This window comes from Mesoplodon densirostris, chromosome 19 (genome assembly GCF_025265405.1).
Source record: "Mesoplodon densirostris isolate mMesDen1 chromosome 19, mMesDen1 primary haplotype, whole genome shotgun sequence".
Classification (NCBI taxonomy): Eukaryota; Metazoa; Chordata; class Mammalia; order Artiodactyla; family Ziphiidae; genus Mesoplodon; species Mesoplodon densirostris.
The window spans coordinates 59,018,620-59,036,457 of NC_082679.1; the positions used below are offsets into that span (position 1 = coordinate 59,018,620).

At 48.8% G+C, this 17,838-nt stretch overlaps 1 protein-coding gene across 1 annotated transcript in view; it reads left to right on the forward strand.

Moving 5' to 3' along the window:
• Positions 1-17,838, forward strand: part of BCO1 (beta-carotene oxygenase 1) — a 38,300-nt gene that overhangs the window by 4,481 nt on the left and 15,981 nt on the right. Inside the window, exons 3-6 of the mRNA XM_060084385.1 lie at positions 9,209-9,338; positions 11,142-11,289; positions 12,874-13,039; positions 15,273-15,478. Coding sequence (XP_059940368.1) covers positions 9,209-9,338; positions 11,142-11,289; positions 12,874-13,039; positions 15,273-15,478 — 650 coding nt within the window. The remainder of the gene's footprint in view (positions 1-9,208; positions 9,339-11,141; positions 11,290-12,873; positions 13,040-15,272; positions 15,479-17,838) is intronic.

Consider the following 17,838-nt stretch of genomic DNA (forward strand, 5'->3'; position numbering starts at 1 on the left):
CTAGGCTCACCCAGATAATCCAGGATAATCACCCACTTCAAGATCCTTAACCCAATCACGTCTATAAAGTCTCTACTGCCCTGTAAAGTAACATATTCAAAGGTTCCAGGGATTGGGATGTGGACATCTTGGGAAGCCATTATTCAGCCTACCACAAGCACAAACCTCCCTGGAAAGGTGGCCAGGGTTGTTTTTCAGCGAGTTCAACTGGAAAAATAATATGCATTCTCAGTAAGGTGGGCCGAGACAGGTGGAAGTTTACAGGCTTTGGAATCAGACACACATCAAATTAAAGTAGGAGTGTAGAGCTGAAAAGAACAAAATGAGCATGTTGCTCACCAGGCAGGGAGAGCCAGATCAGTCATGTCCCTGAGAGGACACTGAACACAGAGCAGAAGGTAGGAAGTGCCGCAACTAAAGTGAAATTCCGAGTTCAGATGACTGACTCAGGAGGTGGCTTGTCTACTCTCTGCTGTTGGTCATTGAGCTGATTTATGTCACAGAGTACAAGCCAGGTTCTTAAAAGGTCTGGAGTGGGTTCCGGGAGGCTTCAGCAGGCTCAGGGCCATGTGGTAGGGTTCAGCATGGTGAAAGTTTACTCTGACCCCTGAGTTCCAGCTTGGGCAAAAGCTGCAGCCACGCCACCTCCCTGGGCCTCAGTTTCCTCATCAGTAAAAGGAACTTGATCATTCTGCCTGGAAAGCTTTTGTGATAATTAGAAGTACTAGGTGTCCAGCAAGGATTTGATGCCTGGTAGATGCTCAGTTGATTAAAAACCACCATCATAGGACCTCTCTGGTGGCGCAATGGTTAAGAATCTGCCTGCCAATGCAGGGGACATGGGTTTGAGCCCTGGTCGGGGAAGATCCCACATGCCGTGGAGCACACCTAAAGCCCATGCTCCGCAACAAGAGAAGCCACAGCAATGAGATGCCCGCACACTGAGATGAAGAGTAGCCCCCACTAGCCACAACTAGAGAAAGCCTGCGCGCAGCAATGAAGACCCAACACGGCCAAAAATAAGTAAATAACTTTATTAAAAAGTAAAATAAAATAAAAACCACCATCACTGTTGCTGGGTTTGAACCCCAGCTCCACCATCCTAACTAACACATACCTAAGCTGTGTGACTTGGCCAAAGTTACTGACCCTATCTGTGTCTCAGTCTCCCCATCTGTAAAATGGGGCTATTAGTAGCATGTCCCATAGAATTGATGTGGAATTTAAATAAATTAATATGTGTGAGGGGCTTTGTGTAATGCCCGGCTCATCATATGTGCTCCATAAGTGTTAGCTATTATTTTCACATAACTGTCATCTCTTTCAAGCTAGTCGGCAATTATTTTTTGAGTGGGGACTCTGCCAGTGACTTGCTCTAACATTTCATGAACAGACACTGTGTGTGAACGCCATGAGCTCCGAGTTTGCAAAAGCTCACAGTTTTTACTGTGACTCAGCTACAGGGTGGGTAGTTCCATATTTCCCGACAGCCTTGGGCCTTAACAGTCCCCTCTTTTCCTAAACAGAAGTTCCCAGTGATTCTTGGGGACAGAAGTGCTGTTCTGGATGAGGTGCCTGAGAGGCTTCCCTTCTCTGAGGCCCTGCCTCACCCGCTGCCAGGTCCTTCATGGTCCGTTTCCGAGCTCACATCCATGTGTGTGGGAGGTACTCTTGTCTCCTTGCACATGTGACACTGAAACTTTAGGGAGGTTAGGTGACTGATCCAAACTCACTGACGTAGGGCTGGGATCTGAACTTGTCTGGAGTTCGTTTGCAGCTTTCTCCCTGTCCTCAGCCCAGCACACACACACACGCACACACACACACACATATGCACACATACCTCTGAGAAATGGCAGGTGCTTAAATGGTATCCTTCAGTAGAGAATCCAGGGACAACGGAACCAGCAAGGGATGACCAAGCCCTAGCCGTCTTGGAGAAGTATGGCTGCTGTCCACCAAAATCCTTGAGTGGGCTAAACGGGCCAGTGACCAAAGTTATCCCATACTATTCAGACTTTCTAAAAGCTTCTAGTAGGTTTTCAAACTAAAAGTTTACTGTCAGAGGTAAGTAGCTGTTTTCTGTTCTTTTCTGAGATGGTCAGTCAGGTGCAACCACAAGAGGAGACACAGAGAGACTCAGGAAAACAAAGGTTATTCTACCCACAGGTGCTGGACACAGGAGGCGAGTCACACAGGGCACATGGGAAAGACACCAGGAGGGACAGGAGACAGAAGACAGGAGCAGGGTGAACTCTGAGACTGAGGCCTTTATTGGGGTTTCTGAGGGCAAGGCAGGAAAGGGCAGAGTGAACAGCCTAGGACTGGCTAGTTGAACAATGCAGTGAACTTTGGGCTAGAGGGATAGTTCCTAGTTGCCTGGTACTGGGTCCTGGGCTGATTAAGGCAGAGGGATATTGTCTCCGGGGGTGTATGGACCAGATGGAGGATTGGTTAGTTTGCATATCAAAGACATACTGGGCTCTTTCCTACCTCTAAGAATTGTCTGGTCCAGGGAGACACAGCCTTGTCCCAGCCAGAAAGTTTTTTAAGGTGTGAAAACATCATAATACGCAGAAAATTTTAAATATATACAATAAAGCAGCATGAAAGACAGTTCTATTCATAATCTGGAATTGGCTAGAAAGTGGGAGGAATGGAGACTATGGCCAATTACTCGCCCTCCCCTGCCTGTCCTGCTCTTGAACCTGGGCGTGTGTCGAGGGTGTGTGCCCCACTCTGCTTTGCAGTGATCAGTGTGCCGTTCTCCAGCCTAGGGTGGAGGCCCCAGAGTGCAGGGTCCCTGTTCAGATTGTTGTACCTTCATCACTTAGCACAGGGTCTGGCCCACAGGGGCACTTAGGAACTCTGTGGAGCTGAAATGACACAAACAAGGTGAAGATGTTTTGGTAGAAGGAGGCAATACTCCCCCAGTCCATCTCTTCAATACTTGCTACAGGGAGTGCTTGCTGGCCATTGGCCTAAGTGGTTCATGGCCATCCACGACTCAGCCCTCACTGCAGCTCCTGGGGAAGGGACCACTCTTATTATCTCGATTTTACAGATGGGCATCTAAGGCCCAGAGTAGCCAAAGAACTTACCCAAATGCACACAGCTAAGAAGCAGTGGTAGTCAGTTATAAACTCAATGCTCTTTAAATCCAGAATCCTAAGTCCTAAGCGTTATGCACTTCTGCCCCCATTCCCCACTCCTGCCAGCTGCCATCTCTCCCCAACTCTCCAGCCCAATCCTCCCGAGGCTGCTAGATTGCCAGTGTTGGTGTAGCACAGCCTGGCATTGTCTCTCTTCTCCTCTTGAACTCTCAATGGCTCCCCAGTGTCTAACAGTGGAAATATAAACCAAAAATATTAAGTACTACCATACACAATTTAAGAGGACAATGCACAGGGCAATCAGGGTTCTCTGATTTGCAGGTAACATAAAGCCAGTATTTCTCAAAAGGTGGTTTGTGGGCTTTCTGCATCAAAATCCCCCAGGATGCTCATTTAGGTTGTGAATCCTGAGACCCCACCCAGGGCTTGAAGGGTTGGGATAGAGCATCTATGTTTCCAACACGTTTCCCAGATGACCCCAAGCACACTGGTGGTTTGGGGCTTGGGCCTTCACGATTTTTTTAAAGTACCAGGTTGTTTTAGTGCACAGCTAGCTTGGAGTATGGAAATTAGTGCCAAACCAGGAAGAAAGGACTGGAGTAAGAAAGTAAGAAAGCAAAGGACAGGAAAATGACTCATAGCCTTCAGCAGAAGTCGCTAGAAGATAATGCTTTAAAAAACTAAAAAAGATTTGGGCCTCCCTGGTGGCGCAAGTGGTTGAGAGTCCGCCTGCCGATGCAGGGGATACGGGTTCGTGCCCCGGTCTGGGAGGATCCCATATGCCGCGGAGCGGCTGGGCCCGTGAGCCATGGCCGCTGAGCCTGCGCGTCCGGAGCCTGTGCTCCGCAGCGGGGGAGGCCGCAGCAGTGAGAGGCCCGCATACCGCAAAAAAAAAAAAAAAAAAAAAAAAACTAAAAAAGATTTGAATAAAAAAGGCAGAGTGGAGATGGGGAAGCCGGGTGAAGGGTATACAGGAGCGCTCTTTTCTGTAAGTCTAAAATTCTTTCAAAATTGAAAATTTTTATAAAGCAGGCATGGAGATGAGTCAACCCAGGTCCCTCTTAGCAGCAAATTTGATACTTTTCCAATAAGAGGCAAAGTCGGTGTCCCGTGAGGATTTGAACATGTGAATTCCAAGAGTCAGAGTCACAGAGATGTTTTTTTTTAATTGGAGTATAGTTGATTTACAGTGTTGTGTTAGTTTCTGCTGTACAGCATAGTGAATCAATTATACATTTACATATGTCCACTCTTTTTTAGATTCTTTTCCCATGTAGGTCATTACAGAGTATTGAGTAGAATTCCCTGTGCAATACAGTAGGTCCTTATTAGTTGTCTGCTTTATATATAGTAGTGTGTATATGTTAATCCCAATCTTCCAATTTATCCCTCCCCCACTTTCCCCCAGTAACCATAAGTTTGTTTTCTTTATATCTGTGACTCTATTTCTGTTTTGTAAATAAGTTCATTTGTATCATCTTTTTAGATTCCACATATAAGTGATATCATACAATATTTCTCTTTCTCTGTCTGACTTACTTCACTCAGTATGACAATCTCCAGGTCCATCCCTGTGGCTGCACATGGCATTATTTCGTTCTTTTTTATGGCTGGGTAATATTCCATTGTATGTATATGTGTATGTATGTATGTATGTATGTATATATATATATATATATATATATATATATATATATATATACCACATCTTTATCCATTCCTCTGTCAATGGACATTTAGTTTGCTTCCATGTCTTGGCTATTGTGAACAGTGCTGCAATGAACATTGGGGTGCATGTATCTTTTTGAATGATGGTTTTCTCCAGATATATGCCCAGGAGTGGGATTGCTGGATCATATGGTAGCTCTATTTTTAGTTTTTTAAGGAACCTCCATACTGTTCTCCATAATGGTTATACCAATTTACATTCTCACCAACAGCAGAGTCACAGAGATTTAGAGGCACAAAGCCTCTCCAAAGCTGACTTTTTCAACTGTTGTAGCTCCAATGTAGTCTTTTGGAAAGTTTGCTCTAATTTAAAAAAATATATATATATATATATATATATATATATATGTATATTCCCACCCCACCAAATAATAACACTTGACCCAGTTCTGGAAGATCCCAGGCAGGAACGTGTCTGTTTACTTTTGTCCCTTTAGAAGGAATGTGGTTAATTGGGCTCCCGAGAGCAGGGTGCTAGAGAACGCTCTGTGCCTCCTTCTTTAATCTCAACCTCAAAGTAAGTGTCAGCCTTGAGTAATTCCAGAGACACATTTCCCCGTGGCCCTCTGAGCGCTCCCTGCTCTGGGGCTGGTTGTTTGTAGCATATGGGCTGCCTGTTGACAACCAGACTGGGCTGGGTGTTTATGTTTCATATGAACAGAATTCAGCATTTTAGGCAAAGCACATTAGCCAGTACCTATGGGTGGCAGCCCTCAGAGAGAGTGACCGTGAAGGGCAGGCTGGCTCAAGGGGAGACCAGAGTGACCTTAAAGCTGGTCCTGTGTAGCATGAAGACCAGTAGGTGTGGCCTCACCAGCCCCCAGGTGAGTCTTCCTGCCTCCAGGATTTTGGAGAATTCAGAACTGCAGCCATCACTTATCACGTGCATGCTGAGCGCCAGGGAGCCAAACTCCTTCTATCATCCCATCTCATTTAAAACTGCCAACCCTAGTTGGGGAGGACTGTATGATCCCCAGCTTCCAGTTGAAAAAACTGAGGTTCAGTGACAAAGGGACTCACCCAAGGTCACATGGCTTGGATGGGGACTTGCCCAGAGCCAAAGCCTTGCCCCAGCTACCTACTATATCTGACTAGCATATGTAGCTTTTTATTGAGCACCTACTATGTGCTAAGTGCTTTACAGGCCTTAAATGTTATAGCAGCTCTGTGAGGAAGGTATCAGGATTCTCATGTCAGAGCAGAGGGGACTGAGGCTTGCCTTTGACACAAGGTCAAGTGCTTGGCCGGTAGATGATGGAGCAAGGATTCATATCCACGTGGAGGCTCGAACCTACTTGGGGTGGAGATCTTGCCTGTCCCACTCACCATTACATACATCCTGGCCCATCCGGGTGTTTAACAAATAGTGATCAAATGCATGAACCCCAGGCCCAGTTAGCCCCAGAGCCCTTGCTCCTAACCATTCCTCCATGTTCCTTTCCACTGCCCCAGGAACAAAGCTCCCCCCACCAAATATCTCAGAGATACTAATGTACAGTAGCCACCCCTGAAAAGATGCTTGCAAAGAAGACAGATGATTATCTGACACACAGTTTACCTCCTGAAGACTGGAGAAAGCACCAGAAGGTCCTTCATGGTCTCTTCTAATTTTATCAATGACGAGTGTTACCATGATTGTTGTTGTTGCCACTTAAGTGCACAGGTTGGAGTCATCACTGCTGAAACATACACTCACATCCTTTGGAAACAGAGGTGAAAATGCAATCCTGAGGGCAAAACTAACCAAGACTGTTGGAAGTCAAGATAGTGGTTCCCCTGCAGGGTTGGGATCGGGGAGGCTAGTACAGAATGAGATATGAGCGGCCTTCCCAAAGGCTGCTCACATTCTGTTTCTTGATCAGGAAGTAGTTTATATGGGTAGGTTGAGTTTGTGAAACTTCACCAAACCATACAGTTATGGTAGCATATTTCTATAGGTATATTTTTAATAACAAGGAACAGATAGAATGGGCAATTGACGTGGTCGCTGTGTCAGGATCTTCCAGTTGCCAGCTTTTGAGTCCAGTTTACCACTTGCTAGCTGTGTGGCTTAAGGCAAGGAACTTAACCTCTCTGTGCCTCAATTTATTAGCTGGGAAATGGGCCTGCAGGGTCGTGAGTGCCCAAGCCCTTTGCAGTTCATTTTGTAAAAAATTTGAAACCTTCAAGCATTGTTTAATGTTGTTTTATTTGGCTGTTAATTAGTAAATGACATTAAGTTGATTTTTTTCCCTAAAGAATACATTTCTAATTAGAGTCTTCTATACACTTCTTATGTTCAGAGGATTAAACCAGATAATACACATAAAGTGCCCTCACAGTGATTAGCACACGCATGCTCAATAAATGTTAGCTCTTAGTTTCGTTTCCTCTCCTGAAAATATAAAAAGGCCCTGGGCAAGAATTTCTTGGGATTCAGTCTCTCCTTGAAGCCCATCATTGTGACAGTGGATACATGTTGGGCGTTTCTCTGATGAAACTCTTTTTTATAGGAACAAACTGTCAGTATATCCTGGACCCTACTTTTTTGCATATTATCATTGCACTAACCCTGGAAGCATAGGTTATACTACAGCAAGGAATGTGTTCTCTAGAGGGGAAAAGTCAACATAATGTCATTTGCTAACTAATGGCAAAATAAAATGAAACAAAAACCCTAGAGGTTTCAAATTATCCACCAAATGAAGGTCAAAGGCCTCAGTATTCACAGCCCTGAAGACTTAGTAAGGTCCCCACCTGACCCCCAGCCTCATCTCATTCCTGCTGCTCCCAAGTGCCTGGTGCTCCAGCCCACACTGACTTAAGCCCTTCCAGGAAGTGGGCTGTGCTCCCCACCCTCAGGTCTTTGCTTACAGACTTTCTGGGGAGAGTTCATGGGAGCACCTGACCCTCTCTCCTAGCCCCACCTCCCGCATCTGTTGCAGTTCAATTCTACTCATCCTTCAAGGGCTTTTTCAAGTGCTACCTCCTCTGTGAAGCCTCTCCTGACTCACCCGCACCCACTTATGAAAAGTATATGTGTCTCTCTCCCTCCATATCTCTCTCCCTTCTTCCCTCTCCCCTCTCTCCCCTCCCCTCTCTCCCCTTCCCTCCCCCTTCTCTCACCAGAAGGAACCTGTGAATATATTATATGCTATTCTACATGGTAAAAGGGTCTTGCAGATGTGATTAAGTTAAGGACCTTGAGGGCTTCCCTGGTGGTGCAGTGGTTAAGAGTCCGCCTGCCGATGTAGGGGACATGGGTTCGTGACCCGGTCCGGGAAGATCCCACATGCCGTGGAGCGGCTGGGCCCGTGAGCCATGGCCGCTGAGCCTGCGCGTCGGGAGCCTGTGCTCTGCAACGGGAGAGGCCACAACAGTGAGAGGCCCACGTACCGCAAAAAAAAAAAAAAAAAAAGTTAAGGACCTTGAGATGGGGAGATTGTCCTGGATTATCAGGGTAGGCTCGGTGTAGTCATAAAGGAAAGAGGAAGGCAGGAGGGTCAGAATCAGAAAAGATGTGACAGCAGAATCAGAGGTCAGAGTGGTGCAGCCACAAGCCAAGGAACAAAGGCAGCTTCTAGATTCTCCCCTAGAGCCTCCAGGAGGAACTAGCCTTGCTGACACTTTGATTTTTGCCTTATAAAACCCATTTCAGACGATGTCTTCCAAAACAGTAAGATAACAAATTTGTGTTGTTTTAAGCCACTACATTTATGATAATTTGTAACAGCAGCCATAGGAAATTAATATAGGTCTAGAACCATCTGTTATATTTTCACGTTGGTCTTGGTGGACTAGTCAAGAGTCCATGCTTTTCTGGAGTGAGTCAGATTCTCTGCAGTGTCATCAACACATGTACTGACCCTCTACTGTGTGCAGAATTGGGTATAAGGGTGCTCCCTGGTTGCAAATAGATATGAAATGTTACTCCAGGGGCTAACTTGTCAGTGTAGGGCTCCCAGAACTGAACTGGGCCCTGGAGAAACCTAGCCTCAGTACGGGGCCTTCTGGACCAATCCTCCAAATCTGGACCTTACCTGGAAGGATACAAATATGGTGGAAGGGGTGGTTGATGGCCTGGGTCGGCGCCTCTCTGGGTGATGCTGGGCAACGGAATGGAACACTTCTGAGCCTCCGTTCCCTCGTATGAAGATGGAGCTGGGAACAGGAATACTTACCTGGACATACTGTTGTGCGTCTCAACCTTGCCAAAATGTGTGTGAGAGTTCCCTCCAAACGCTGGTTGTATCTAGCACACACATTAAAGGGACTGTCCCAGTGAACTCCCCCCCGCCACCGCCCATCAAATCCCTGGAATGGCTGAAATCAACTTCAAAGCCCTGTAAAGGTGTCAGTCTGGGATGATTCTGCTGCTTCTCTTTCAGGTGAAGTCTATTACAGGAGCAAATACCTGAGAAGTGATACCTACAATGCCAATATTGAAGCGAACAGGATTGTGGTGTCAGAATTTGGAACCATGGCCTATCCGGACCCCTGCAAAAACATATTTTCCAAGTAACTGTCCATTTTGAATCTAGTCCTGCTTTCCAACGTCCTTTATGGTCAAAACAACCAGCGTTTGCTCTGGATGGTTGTCTTTAGGTTGGGTGGACAATTTCCTGTGATGGCCTTTGACCATAAACGCTACGCAGTTTTTGATCACTGATAGCAAGAGAGGCAAAGAGCATCTGACAGATTTTTAGGTATTCTCCCACATAGCTGGTGGGAGTTCACTTTGGAATTATCTATCAAAATTACAAATGCGGGCTTCCCTGGTGGCGCAGTGGTTGAGAGTCCGCCTGCTGATGCAGGGAACACGGGTTCGTGCCCTGTTCCAGGAAGATCCCACATGCCGCGGAGCAGCTGGGCCCTGCGTGTCCCGAGCCTGTGCTCCGCAACGGGAGAGGCCACAACAGTGAGAGGTCCACATACCGCAAAAAAAAAAAAAAAAAAAAAAAAAAAAAATTACAAATGCACATTCCCTTCAGTCCAGAGGGGTACTTGCTTGTGTCTGAAATGACAAATGTGCAAGGTTTTTCATGGCTGAATTATTTGTTATGATGAGGAACTGAAAATAACTCAAATGATCATCAACAGAGGAGTGGTTAAGTAAATCACAGTAACACTACAGGAGAATACCAGGCAGGTATAAATAAAGGAATGAGGATGCTCTCTATGTTCCAAATGAAAGATTTCCGAGATATACTGTTAAGCGGAAAAAAAAAAAAAGCGAAGTATAGAAAGAGCATATAATATGCTATAATTTGTGTAAGAAGGCAGGGGGAAATCTAGATTTATTTTCATATGTGCAGAAACTCTGGACGGATGCATGAGGGAGGTGGGGAACTGATGAGAGGAAGGATAGGGGAAATTTTCAGTTGTATACAGTTAAAATCATCTAGGTTGTGATGCATATGAATGTAGTACATACATGTTCAACACTTGAATTGTTGGCCAGGGAATCAGGCCAGCCATCAGTACCTCCTTTCTGATACTCTTTAGATATAGAAGGGTTGTGAAATGTCTTAGGGGTAGACTGGCCCAGAGAGGGAGGCTGGCTTCTGCTTTTCCAGAACTGACATCATCTCTCCAGTCCTAGCGTCCAGTGCTGAATCCGGCACACAGCAAGCAGGGAACTCCCATTCCCGGCTTGGGAGGAGCCTGGGGGAGGAGCCTGGGGGAGGAGCCTGGGGGAGGGGGAGGGAATGAATTTAAAACTGCAGCCTGTGGGACCTCCTTGCTGTTACACTGTCTGCCAGTAGGGGGCGCACTAACCAGTACACGGGGTCAGGACTTCCTGCTTTGAGTTTGCCTTCTAATCAAATGATCAGTTCTTAACTCATAATTAGTTTGCTTTTCTTTTTCAAAAATCTAATATCCTGGACAAAGTTGGGTAACCAGGGTGGGCTCACATTCCTACCCAAAGCAGAGATTAGCTGTTTTGCTAGTCTTTGGGGGGCCATTATGGGTATGACTATGATTTCTGTAGAGCTTCTTAAAATACTTCAGAACAATCCACCAGGTCTTGATGGCTCTGGTGCAGGAGACTTCTGGATTTGGGGAGCCCAGGAGGGCTCAGTGGGCAGCCTTGTTGTCTCAGCTGACTCCCTCCTTAGCTGATTGAATGTGGTGGTATTTTTGGGTAACTTGATCTCTGAGTCCTCAGGATTCCTCAAGGGACCCATTGGGACCCAGTACTTTTTCTCCCCTAGTTGAAGTAGAGTGTTTTAAGTGGTGGGAAAACTAAAACCGTCTCGAGTAGAACTTTCCAGCTGGGTGGACACAGCCATTGACCCCGTTGACTTGCTTCCTCCCCAGAGCTTTCTCCTACCTGTCCCACACCATCCCTGATTTCACAGACAACCATCTGATCAACATCATGAAGTGTGGAGAAGACTTCTATGCAACCACGGAGACCAATTACATCAGGAAAATCAACCCCCAGACCCTGGAAACCCTGGAGAAGGTATCAGTAAATCTACAACCAGCCTCAGTTCCTGAATCAAGAAAGGGACCCCTTGAAGGAGGCCAGGAGCCTGCAAGAACTCACAGAGGAGCCCTCCTCTGATGCCCTTGGGTCTTGGGCTCTCCCAGCTCAGCACTTAGCACTAGATTCTAAGCTTCCTTACAGCAGGACTGTGTCCTGTCATCTTTGTGCCTGTATTCATTCCTAGGACTCCCATAACAAAGGAATACAACAGAAATGTATCCTCTCACAGTTCTGGAGGCTGGAAGTCTGAAATCAAGGTATCGGCAGGGCCATTCTCTCTCTAAAGTTTCTAGGGGAGGATCCTTCTCTGCCTCTTCCAGCTTCTGGTGGTTGTTCCTTGGTTTATAGGAACAACCAATAATTGTTGTAATCCAATCTCTTGTAAAGCTACAAATCATTGTGTGAAGGCCCACCCTGATCCAGAATGACCTCTTTTTAACTTGATTACATCTACAAAGACCCTATTTCCAAATTTAGGCACCAGGGGTCAGGACTTCAACATATCTTTTTGGAAGATACAATTCAACCCCTAACAGCGTCCATAGTCCTTGGCACTGAGTGGCACCTCAATGGAAAGCTGAATGAATGACTATACTGGGCCACCCAGGACTCCCAGCAGCCCTGCCTTGTATTGACCTGAAGAGGGAGGCACTAGGCACAGAGCAAGGGCGCAAAAATCAGTGCCCAAGCAGATACCTTTCCTGAGTAGAATCAAGTCTACATTTTCGTGAAGATCAATAGACCCACTTTCAGTTTTCTCCAGCTGGCAGTTCAAAGCCTGGATGTCTTCGCAATACAATTTAACGATCTGTTGGAAGGAGTGCTTTCCTTAGCTGTGAAATTACGTCCAGCTCCTTTTAGGCTAGGCAGCGTAGGTCCAACTGATGTACGCTTTCCACAAAGCTGCAGAGAGGAATTACTAGGAGAGAACGAGGTATCGCCTGACTTTTGGCTGGAGGAGGTTGTGCTATTCTGGGGGAAGAAGGGCAGGCAGTGGGTTCCCAGGCCACCCCATTGCTGTATGGTTGTGGCCTGTTCGGAGTCGGGATCATTATTGAGCTCGTTAGTCTTGTTTCCCTTTGACCAAGTGTTTTTGTAACCTTTCTGTTCCCAGAATAACCCTATGAGAGAGGCCTGGAGATTTATGCCTCTGTGGGACGCAAAAGGGGAGAATTTAAATAGCTTCACCAAAGCAGTGGCCAAGATTAGCCCTAAGGCTGTCTCTCTGCCCAAGTTGTTACTTGGAGCTCTCTGCAGTGAGGCGTCCTGTTTCCATGCTGAAGCTAACCGGCAAGGCCGGGTGGCAGGGTAGGAACAACTGTCAGAGAAAACACACGTAGCTCACCAAGTCCCCTGCAGCCTATTCGCTGTGGAAGGCCCCCTCGAGGTTACGTCAGGTTGCAAGAGGAAACATCTCCTTTAAAGGTGATGTCTGCCTTATTTTCAGATCAGGAGATGTGCAAAAATAATCATCATCTCTCTGAACCTGGAGTCAGTCAGCTTTTCACAGGATTTCACCCTCTCCCCTTTCAAAAACCAGGTGGCTGTCATGTTTTGCAGGTTGATTATCGTAAACACGTGGCTGTAAATCTGGCAACATCACATCCTCATTATGATGACGCTGGAAATGTTCTCAACATTGGCACGTCCATCGTGGACAAGGGGAAGACAAAATATGTGATCTTTAAGATCCCTGCCGCAGTATCAGGTGGGTCATTCTGGGGCTGTAATGGAGTACAGACACCAAGGGTGGCTTTTTTGAAGAGTTCAGATTTTGGTTGATAACACAGCACCCAATCTGACACTTAACCTGCACAGATGATTCAGAGGACCGTGAACTCACTTTTCTCCTTTAGGAGAAAAGAAATGATGCTAGGCTTCCTTTTGGAAGAAGTGAATCCCTTCGCTATTCCAACCTCCTTTTCTTTAGGTTCCTGTTCATTAATTCATGAATTTATCCATTAGTCATTAATCATCTACCTAACAATCCATCCATTAATCTATTCATCATCCATCCATCCATCCATCCTTCCTTTCTTTCATTCATTTTTTTAGTTTTCTGACAAACCTCTGTATGTCAGGGCTGTGCTGTCCTCTTTCAACCCAGCCCCTGAAGCCAGGCTCCCAGGGTTGCTCAGGGAGCTCAGCCCTGCTGGCAGCCACTCCAGATCCCCACCCTGTTCTGCGGGCCTTCTGGACCTTCTCCCTTTAGAGGCAGGAACCTGGCGTGGAGCCCAGGCCGACTGTGTTCCTGAGGGGGAGGCGGGCAGGGCTCCTAGCCCTTATTTGTCCAGGTCTCTCTTGGGAACCACACCCAGGAGACCAGGCCTCCAAGAGTGGCTGCGTGGGCTCAGGAGACAGAACTATGAGGGTGCTTGGCTAGACCTTCTGGTTTAGGAAGGCCGCTTTCCATCTGTGATCCCTGCTGGCACCCCTCCCTCACAGTCCCGTAGAGCCCCCCCAAGCAGATTCCAGGCTCTGCTGGCAGATGGGAGCCCCCGAGGTCAGAAGGTACAATGCTCTTGTTAAATGGAACTCCCATTAATTAAGCCAATAAAGGGATATAGGGTCTGGCTTGGGATCCTAGAATGCAGACCTGGGGGTGGTCTAGGCATTTGAGTTTGCCATCTCATATTACAGAGGACTGCGAGCCCCAGGGGTATCAGGTGACATGCCCACGGCTCACAGGAGGTTCCCTCTGCACACCTGGTCCAGGCTGGCAGCTTTGCTGGGATTCACACCTGTATCCTGCCTCCCAGGCCCGGGTGCCTTTCCTTTCAGTTTGCTTTGTGTTCCATTTGTTTGGTGAAGAAAAGAACGACCTCACAACCCAGAGCATCCCTCTCACCAGCCAGCTGTTTACAGTGTGCACAGGTGGCCACAAGAAAGGTGGCCATGCTTGCATGTAACTCATTATAACCCAGCCCCAGGCCTGGGTGGGGAGGCCTTTTGGCCAGCGGGTGACTCATCCTTGCAGAGGAATAAGAAAACCGAATAGTCCTGAGTACCTTCGTGATGGATGCTGAGCAAGGTACTTGGACTCCTGCAGGATTTCCCTTGGTCTCTCCCTTCCCTCTAATAACAGAGTAGGCAGCCAGGCTAAGAGGCCTGTGTCTTTTCGGCTTAACCCTGTGCCTCTGGCTGTAATGATGGAGCGTCCCACCAAGCCCTAGTTTCCCACGTGTAAAATGTGAATCGTACAGCCTACCTTGACTGTCACAATCTGTCACATTACCATAGACACTTAGTCTCACTCCCAGGTGTTTCAGAACGGACAATGCCCAAAGAAATTCATAGAAACCCCGTGAAATACACGTCAAATGATGGTTCTCAGCAACATATCAAAGCTTAACCTTGGGAAGCTAGCCCACTGCCTGGGAGCTTGACAGAAATGCAGGGCCTCGGGCCCCCCGCCACAGGCTGAGTCACACTCCACATTTTGTCATGACCCCCAGATGATCCACGTGCACGTGAAAGTGAGGATCATTGCTCCAGAGCAGGGGTTGGCAAACGTTTTCCATAAAGGTCCACAAAATAAGTATTTGAGGCTTTGCCGCCTGTATGGTCTCCGTTGCGTCTGCTCAACTCTGAATCTCGAAAGCAAAGCAGCCGTGGACCCTGCAGGGGCCACGCTCCAGATAAACCTCTACGTAGAAAGCAGGTGGAGGCTTGGGTTAGTCCCGTGTTGGAGTTGCACACGCCTGGCCCAGAGGCCCAGCGGTCCAGAGGCCCAGAGGCTGGGGGTGCAGTGGTTTTGGATGCCAGACCAGATCTCACGGGGGAAGGGCCCCGTCCCTGCATCAGCCAGGCAGCAGCCCCTTCACCCGGTTTGCTGTCGGCTCTCATTCGAAGGTTCTTCTCAGCGGCCGGGTGGGTTTGAGAGGCCGCGCTGCAGGAGATGGTGGCCCCGTCGGGGGCCGCCAGGCCCTGCGCGGTCCCTGAGGCTGGCTTCTCTCTAGGGAGGCCCCTGAAGCACATGGAGGGGTTCTGCTCCATCGCCTCGCGCTCGCTCCTCTCGCCGAGCTATTACCACAGCTTCGGAGTCACCGAGAGCTACATCGTTTTCCTCGAGCAGCCTTTCAAGATGGATATCCTTAAGATGGCAACCGCCTACCTCCGGGGCGTGAGCTGGGCTTCCTGTCTGGCTTTCCACAGGGAGGACAAGGTAAGGCAGGGCCGGCGACCCCGCAGCACGAGGACGGCCAGAGCAAGGTGGAGGTCAGCAGGCAGGGACGGCTTCGGGAGGGAGGCCGCCAGCTGCCATGCAGTATCCCCAGAGGCGTGAGCCGACCTTCCAGCGAGTTCTGAAGCTGGGATGGTCCTTCACAGTGGTCCCCAGTTAGGACAAGGGGCTGGGCCTTTATGCCCCGACGTCCATAAGTCAGTAGAGCAGACCATCCCCAGAAGAGCGTGTGACCTTGGGCGAGGCAGCCTCAGCAGCCAAGGCAGCCCCTGCTCACCCAGCAGCAAAGGGACTGCTCCTCAGCCCTGACCGGCACCTGGCCTCCTCCAGCCTCCGCCATCCATTGACAAGGCCCTTTCAGCATCCCTGCTGGGGGGCGGGGAGGGGGTGTCACAGATTATTTAGACATCATGATGATAGAGCGTCCCACCGGATGGTGTAACAGAAACGTCTTGAATTTAGGTACACCTGAGTGGAGTTCTCAGAATATCTGTGTGCCTGTATGTACGTGTACCTCTCTGTATATGTGGTGTCTGCATGTGTGTATGTGTGTATACATGTGGGTATGAATACATTATTCATATATAGGTGTATGTATGTATTTATTTGCTATTGTTACTTGTGAAAAATAATCAAGTAATTCTCTGTGTCATCTATTCAAATAGCACACGAGCGTAGAAAGCAACAGATCAAGTCCCCTTCCTCCTCTCCATTCCATTCCTCCCACGTCCCCGTCCAGCCCCCTCCAGAGGGAGCCACCACCATCCATCCGACCCCCTTCTACTCCTCTTTCTGTGCACCACGTGCATCTTCATGTTCCCATACAAATATGTGTCCTGTGTGTGGCTGCCGCCTCTATGACGCCTGTATTCTCAAGGAGGACACTGAGGTCCTCGAGGGAACAAAGGGGTTAGGCGAGATCCCTCCTCTGCTCAGAACCTTCTGGTGATTTCCCATCTTCCTCAGAATAAGACCCAAAGGCTTCACTCACCAGCCCATAGAGGCCCACATACCCTCATCCCAACCGCTGGCTTCCTGCTCGCGTGGTCGCCTCCTACACCTCAAACCTGCCAAACACGTTCCTGCCTCAGGGCCTTTGATTTTGTGTCCCCTCCACCTGGAATGTTCTTCCCCAGATGGCTTCCTCCCTTGATCAGTCCCGGTCTCGCTCTACGCTCCCCCATCCCTGAGGCCCACCTGTCTATCACAGACACCCCACGACAGGCTTTCTCCACCCCCCGCTCCATGTTCTCAGTCGTTCTCATCCATCATCCTTGACATGCTGTATGTATTGATCACTGACCCTTGGCCTCACCCCCACTGAAGTATACGCTCCATGAAAGTGGGCGGGTGGTTTTATTTTCTCTCTCCAGTTCCCCAGAAAGTGTCTGATGTGTCTTAGGCCCTCATATGAATGTTTGTGGACTGAATGAGCTGGGCGAGGGGGCCAGCAGGGAGCCCGCGGAAGTGGGTTTGCTCCACAGGACCACGAGTGTCCTGCCGGCAGGGGTGTCAGGGGCCCCTAGGCCTCCGGTCTGCAGCCCCCGGGGACCTCTGGCCCTGGAGAGTCCCACAGTGAGGAGACAGAGCCCCCGAGGACGGGGCACAGAGCCCTGGGAAGGGCTTTGGATTGCATTTGGAGAACTTTCCGAGAAGTCCCTGTGGCTGACCCTGGGATTGGGTTTATGGGGAAGAAAGCCTACAGTAACCAGGCCTGTGTTCACCTCCCCACACCCACCCTCCCCCGCAATGCCCTCCTCCTCTGTACACTACTACTCGCCCCTCCCCCACTTAACTGCAAAGCCTGATTCTGGGAAAGGGGAGAAAGAAGCAATGAGCCAGAGGAGGTGGGGAAATGGCAGCCTGGAGCAGCCTCTCCCTCCTTTCAGAAGGAGGATGGTTAGGCCAGAGCTGCCAAATGAAAGAAAATACCCCTTCCCCCTTGGATTAGGCAACTGGAGCTGCAGATATGGCTACTTGCCACCCAGAGTGATACTGCCTGTGACACCCAGAGGTGCATGAGGACGCCTAATGAGCCGATACTCAGGTGGGCTCCTTGACTAGACTGGTCACTCAGCACCGCAGCCCTCCAGGGCAGCCGGGTTACTGGGAAAACCACACCTGCAGCGGGCAAAAGTCAGGAGAGGGGACCCAGGAGGGGCTTTAGGGGCTCTGGCCACCACTGGGGCCTGAGGAGCCTTAGAGGGCTGGACCTGACTGTTTCTCCCCAACCTGGCCTGGCCTGGGAGCTGGCCTGTCGCTGCCCACCTGGATCACAGTCAAGTGAAGGCTGGGGAGATGGTACACTCTCAGATCCTGTATCTCCCCGGGTACTGTCCTCC